Source organism: Austrofundulus limnaeus, unplaced genomic scaffold (assembly GCF_001266775.1).
Source record: "Austrofundulus limnaeus strain Quisiro unplaced genomic scaffold, Austrofundulus_limnaeus-1.0 Scaffold716, whole genome shotgun sequence".
Lineage (NCBI taxonomy): Eukaryota > Metazoa > Chordata > Actinopteri > Cyprinodontiformes > Rivulidae > Austrofundulus > Austrofundulus limnaeus.
In genome coordinates, this window is record NW_013953118.1 from 102000 (window position 1) to 108964 (window position 6965).

A 6965-nucleotide genomic window follows, 5' to 3' on the forward strand; every position below is an offset into this window, starting at 1 on the left:
CATAAATACAGAACCCTATAAAAGTAGTGATAATTTAACAATATTAAAAAGAACACATTCTGCCTCTTATTTATCAAATATTATTTTGACATCTCTGACTTGTCAAATTTTTAAACCAATTTTAGTTTCTCTTTAAACTGACTTGTTCAGATGTTTACCAGCTTGTAGCCAAGGTTCTGATGTTTCTGTAGACACCAAACATGTCTGTGTTTAACTAAAATAGAGTAATTAAAGTAGAAAACTGGAGGTTTGAGCTGAAGAGATGAATGAACTAAWTGGCGGGCCGAACTTTAGTCACTCRCGGGCCGGATGTGGACCRCGGGCCGCCAATTGAATAGCCCTGATTTAGAAGTTCATCTTTTAWGAGACTTAAAGGAGACGTGTCCGATGCTGCTCAGACCCTCTGCACACGTTTTTATAARAACAAAGATATAAAGTTTGTGAACCAATCAGAGATGACTGCTGCAGCCTGTGTGAACAGGAAGTAGCCTCCGTTCGGGTGTTTTTACAGACGACTCTCAGCTACTACCACACCAGACTTCAGCTGTAACGCTTCCTGCTAGCCGAGGCTTCAGGGGTGATGCTGTCTGCGGAGCCTCGGTCCAGGTGATTTAGTGGTTAAACATCTGCACACACTTCGTCCTCCAGACCTGATCTCCCAGCTGCTGGACCCCATGGTGGACCCCTGGTTGGACCGAGAGGCCTGCTTCACCCTGATCTCTGTCCCGGAGTCCTACACCGGACCCCGGSTGTCATTTCCCCTCTCTGTCTCCGACACAAACGGCCTCCTCGCTGCCTTTAAAGAGCGCCAGGTAACAAACGTAGCATTTTGTTTATTTTGTTTCTCAGACTCTGATCTCCAGGTTTAATTTTTAATTTTTAGGATGTATTTGGTTTTTTCTGTTCAGACTCTTCACGCTCGCTACGTCCTGCAGCTGCTGTACGAAACCAAAAAACTGCTGAAACAAATGCCCAACATCGTCCACATGTCCACGTCCTACACCAAGGACATCACTATCTGTGGTGAGTGGATTAAAGCYGAGTCATGGTCGGTCTCAGAGAGCCCCCACAGGACCGAAGAACCTGCTCAGGTCTTTAGACCTGGTCCAGCTGACGTCCTCTAAAGGACCTGGTTTATTTGCACACTGATCAGACTCTTGACTTCTCCTCCACAGCTGCTTCAGTGGCAGCTCATTAAACTCAAGAACACTTAGGATGCAAAGAAAAAGCAGAAACTGTTGAAGTGGAACCAGTTAGTGTTTCTGCATAAAACCTGAGAAATCTCCTCTCTGCTCTGATTGTCCTGTGGTGTAGGTGATCTGCATGGACGACTCGATGACTTACTGCTCATTTTTTACAAGGTAAAACTGCCATTCACCTCAGCCTGTTTAATCAAGGATGGATGGATGGATGGATGGATGGTTGGATGAACGATGGATGGTTGGATGTATGGTTGGATGGTTGAACGTATTGTTGGATGAATGATGTATGGTTGGATGAACGACGGATGGTTGGATGAACGATGGATAGATGATTGTTGGCTGGTTGGATGTATTGTTGGATGAATGATGGATGGTTCAATGTATCGTTGGATGGATGGTTAGATGAACGATGGATAGATGATTGTTGGCTGGTTGGATGTATTGTTTGATGGTTGGATGTATCGTATAAACATTGGATGGTTGGATGTATGGTTGGATGCATCATTGTATGAACGTTAGATGGTTGGATGAACGATGAATAGATGATTGTTGGCTGGTTGGATGTATCGTTGGATGAACAATGGATGGTTCAACCATCCATCATGGTTGGATGTATCATTGGATGGATGGATGGTTTGATGTATCGTTGGATGAATGGATGGTTAGATGAACGATGGATAGATGATTGTTGGCTGGTTGGATGTATTGTTGGATGAATGATGGATGGTTGGATGTATCGTTGGATGAATGATGGTTGGTTGGTTGGATGTATCCTTGGATGAATGATGGTTGGTTGGATGTATGGTTGGATGTATCATTGGATGAATGATGGTTGGTTGGATGTATCGTTGGATGAATGATGGATGGTTGGATGTATTGTTGGATGAATGATGGATGGTTGGATGGTTGGATGTATTGTTGGATGAATGATGGATGGTTGGATGTATCATTGGATGAATGATGGATGGTTGGATGTATCATTGGATGAATGATGGATGGTTGGATGTATCATTGGATGAATGATGGTTGGATGTATCATTGGATGAATGATGGTTGGTTGGATGTATGGTTGGATGAACATTGATATGGAGTAATGGGTCCTGTTGGTCTTTAGAACGGACTACCTTCTGCTGAGACTCCGTATGTGTTTAACGGGGACTTTGTGGACCGAGGGAAGCAGTCTGTGGAGGTGGTGGTCCTCCTGTTCGCCTACGTYCTGCTGTACCCGGACTACATGCACCTGAACCGAGGAAACCACGAGGACCACATCATGAACCTCAGGTGGGCTGAACAACAAACACAGGTAAGATGTAGAACGACGTAATGTTTCCAGTGTTTTCCTTGTTTTGCAGATACGGCTTTACAAAGGAAGTCATGCAGAAGTACCGGGTACAGTACAGCATGGTCTCTGCAGAACCTGTTGTCTCTAGAGTCCAGGTGGACTCACGTGACCCATTCTGTCTGCAGAGTCACGGACGGGAGATCCTCCAGCTGTTCCAGGAGGTTTTCAGTCTCCTGCCCATCGCCACCATCATCGACGGAAAAGTTCTGATTGTTCACGGGGGGATCTCAGACCAGACGGACCTGGACTTCCTGAGTTCTATAGAGAGGAACAAGGTGAGCAGAGGAGTGGAGGTGAAACTTTTAGGATCTGTTCAGTCCTGAACTTCACCTGTTTGTCTCTGTTCAAGGTGAAATCTGCCTTGAAGTTTCCCAGATGCAGTTTGGAGCAGCTGGATATCGGCCAGTCTCACAGAGCAGCTAAAAGAATCCGATCAACAGACGGTTCTCATCCCAGCAGCAGCCGAAGAACCCCCAACCAGAGGTCAGACAGCTCCGCCACACCTTCAGAGCCGAAGTTGATCAGAATCTTTGTTTTCTTCCACAGAAAGAGGAGATGTGGACTCAGCCGACAAGACAGCAACACCTCCTCCTCCTCCTCCTCCTCCTCCTCCTCCTCATCTTCACTGTGCTCTCCAAGAACTCCTTCCTGCATCTCGCCTCGCTCCTTTCCATTTTCTCCCAGCACGTCTTATAACGCCCTCCAGGTCCCGTTCCTGGACTCTCTGTCCTCGGTCCCTCTTCCAAGTCCTCCTCAACACGAGCAAGAGTGGAAACAGGTGAAAGAAAAACCATCCAGGTCCACCTGGTGTCAAGCATTTAGCTCTGGTTTAACTCTGATCTAACTCAGGTTTAATTCAGGTTTAAGTTTAGCTCTGGTTTAATTTAGCTCTGGTTTGGGTTTAGCTCTGGTTTAACTCTGATCTAACTCAAGTTTAATTCAGGTTTAAGTTTAGCTCTGGTTTAATTTAGCTCTGGTTTGGTTTTAGCTCTGGTTTAACTCTGATCTAACTCAAGTTTAATTCAGGTTTAAGTTTAGCTCTGGTTTAATTTAGCTCTGGTTTGGTTTTAGCTCTGGTTTAACTCTGGTTTAAGTTTATCTCTGGTTTAACTCTGGTTTAGTTTAGCTCTGGTTTGAGTTTAGCTCTGGTCTAACTCTGGTTCTTGGCAGATCGTGGACATTCTGTGGAGCGACCCTAAACCTCAGGACGGATGCAGTCCCAACACCTTCAGAGGCGGAGGCTGTTACTTCGGTCCTGATGTGACTCAGAGGCTGCTGCTGCAGCACGGTCTGCAGCTGCTGATCCGCTCCCACGAGTGCAAGCAGGAAGGATACGAGCTGTGCCACGACGGGCGGGTACGGTACCATGAACCCAGTACGGTACCATGAACCCAGTACTGTACCGTGAACCCTCACCAAAGACCCTCCAAAGATCCAAGACCAGGTAAAAGCCTGATCTGTGTTTCAGGTCATCACCATCTTCTCCGCTTCAAACTACTACGAGGACGGCAGCAACCGGGGGGCCTACATCAAACTGGGACGAGAACTGGTTCCTCGGTTCTACCAGTACCAAGTCAGCCGCACAACCCGCAGACTGACCCTGACCCAGAGGTACTCTGACAGACCCTGACCCATCCTGGACTTCAGGTTCAGGGTTTATGGGACAGAAGTGTTTATCTTTGCTCCTGCAGGGTCAGAGCGGCTGAAGGGTCGGCTCTCCGGGCCTTGAAGGAGAAACTGTTCGCTCATCGTTCTGAGCTCATAGCTGGATTCAAGCAGAAAGACCAGAACCAGACCGGTACTGGTCCCAGTTCTCTTACTTACACACAAGTGTACCGGTATGTGTGTCTGGGTCACATTAAAAACTTCCTCTGTGTCACAGGAAGTGTGTCGGTCAGTGAATGGGCTCAGGTTTTAGAGTCCGTTCTGAGGCTGGACCTGCCCTGGAGGACTCTTCGCCCACACCTGGCCCGCCTGGCAGCCGATGGCAGCGTGGAGTATCGGTCCTGCTTCGAGGACATGGGACCAGGACTTCCTTTGCCTCAGGTCAGAAGGAAACAGCCTGACTGCTGTAAACAACAGCTAAAACCCAAGTGTAGCCAAATGCTAGCTAAAAGCTAATAATAGTTAATTAAATAATAATAGTTGGTTAAATTTTATAGAAGTAAAAGTATATTTTTTTAGGTTTTAAATGTAATGAAATAAAAGTAAAAGTAACTAATTTAAAAATATGCTTGGTAAAATTACAAACCGTCAAAATAAAGTACTGTAACAAAGTAAATGTAGGCTACTTACCAGTAGTTACTATAAACCTCTGCAAAGGACTAGCTAAATGTATTGTATACTAGCTAGCTGTTGTAGTATACCAGCTTGATGCTAAAGTAGCATAAGCCACTTTAAAAGTAAATTTAGCAAAACAACAACTTGAAACTTAAAATAGCAAAATTCTAGCTAAACGTATCAAAATACTAGCTAACAGCTAAACTAGCTAAGGGATTGCTGAAAGCTAAAGTAGCAAAGGGATTGCTGAAAGCTAAAGTAGCAAAGGGATAGCTGAAAGCTAAAAGTAGGAAATCAGTATCTCAGTGTATCAAAATACTAGCTAGGAGCTAAAGTAGAAAAAAGATAGCTAAAACTTAAAATAGCAAAGTCCTAGTTAAAATATAAAAAGGCTACATAGAAGTGAAAATAATCTGAAGCTAACTAGAAGCTAAAAGTAACATAAGACAAACACAGAGCCAGTAGCTAAAGCAGATTTTAAAGCGAACACTGAAGGAATTAAAAAKATCTTTATGTATTTCAAGAGAAAAATGTTAGTTGTAAATGAAGTCAGATATTTTTAAATAGTAAAAAAGTAACAAACAACAGAAGTCACAGCCGAACATTTAGATATAACAGCTAAAACAGAAAGTCTACAGAAGTAGAAAACAGTGTGAGCTCTGAATAAGATAATCTCGTTTCTCTAAATAAACATTTTAAAATATTTTCCCTAAACTGCTGCACAGAAACAAACTGGGTCATGATAAAGTTCCTCTCTCTCTTTAGGTCGCCCCAAATTTGGCCGAAACTCTGTTCAGATACCGAACGGACATCGAGATCATCTTCAACATTATTGACAAAGATCATTCAGGCGAGTAAAAATATAAAAACTCACACTTTGAAATGCTCCAATAATCTGTAATCTCTGAATAAAGGAGGGACTGACTCTGTGTTGTGCTGAAGGTCTGATCTCCATCGAGGAGTTCCGCCACACCTGGCGCCTCTTCAGCGCTCACCTGGGCGTGGACGTGGACGACGGCGCCATCGATGACCTGGCTCGCAGCATCGACTTCAACAAAGATGGCAGCATCGACTTCACCGAGTTCCTGGAGGCCTTCAGAGTGGTCCACAAACTGGACCTGAAGAACCCAGCTCAGTGATACCAAGGACTAAAGAATTCAGTCAAACCTCAGATTAACAAACTCAGTCAAACCTCAGATTAACAAACTCAGTCAAACCTCGGATTAACAAACTCAGTCAAACCTCGGATTAACAAACTCAGTCACACCTCAGATTAAAGAAATCAAACCTCGGATTAACAAACTCAGTCAAACCTTGTATTAACAAACTCAGTCAAACCTTGTATTAACAAACTCAGTCAAACCTGGGATTAACAAACTCAATCAAACCTTGGATTAACAAACTCAGTCAAACCAGGGATTAACAAACTCAGTCAAACCTTGGATTAACAAACTCAAACCTCAAATTAAATAACTCCGTCAAATCTCGGATTAACAAACAGTCAAACCTTGTATTAACAAACTCAGTCAAACCAGGGATTAACAAACTCAGTCAAACCTTGGATTAACAAACTCAGTCAAACCAGGGATTAACAAACTCAAACCTCAAATTAAATAACTCCGTCAAATCTCGGATTAACAAACAGTCAAACCTTGTATTAACAAACTCAGTCAAACCAGGGATTAACAAACTCAGTCAAACCTTGGATTAACAAACTCAGTCAAACCAGGGATTAACAAACTCAGTCAAACCTTGGATTAACAAACTCTAACCTCAAATTAAATAACTCCATCAAACCTCGGATTAACAAACTCAGTCAAACCTCAGATTAAAGAACTCAAACCTCGGATTAAAGAACCGAGTCAAACCTCAGATTGACAAACTCAGTCAAACCTTGTATTAACGAACTCAGTCAAACCAGGGATTAACAAACTCAGTCAAACCTTGGATTAGCAAACTCAAACCTCAAATTAAATAACTCCGTCAAACCTCAGATTAACAAACTCAGTCACACCTCAGATTAAAGAACTCAAACCTCAGATTAACGAACTCAGTCAAACCTGGGATTAAATAACTCAGTCAAACCTTGTATTAACGAACTCAGTCAAACCAGGGATTAACAAACTCAGTCAAACCTTGGA

At 43.4% G+C, this 6965-nt stretch overlaps 1 protein-coding gene across 2 annotated transcripts in view; it reads left to right on the plus strand.

Moving 5' to 3' along the window:
- ppef1 (protein phosphatase, EF-hand calcium binding domain 1) overlaps positions 1–6940 on the plus strand; it is a gene marked incomplete at its 5' end in the record, with an annotated part of 10781 nt that extends 3841 nt beyond the window's left edge. The window contains 14 exon segments of one of the 2 annotated variants that reach the window (XM_014028063.1): positions 649–812; positions 909–1023; positions 1315–1361; positions 2317–2483; positions 2555–2591; positions 2670–2819; positions 2894–3027; positions 3091–3322; positions 3715–3900; positions 4013–4155; positions 4236–4342; positions 4427–4590; positions 5590–5674; positions 5767–6940. In XM_014028063.1, the coding sequence (XP_013883517.1) occupies positions 649–812; positions 909–1023; positions 1315–1361; positions 2317–2483; positions 2555–2591; positions 2670–2819; positions 2894–3027; positions 3091–3322; positions 3715–3900; positions 4013–4155; positions 4236–4342; positions 4427–4590; positions 5590–5674; positions 5767–5963 (1928 nt within the window). 2 annotated transcript variants of the gene reach the window in all.
- Between the last annotated feature and the right edge of the window lie 25 nt (positions 6941–6965).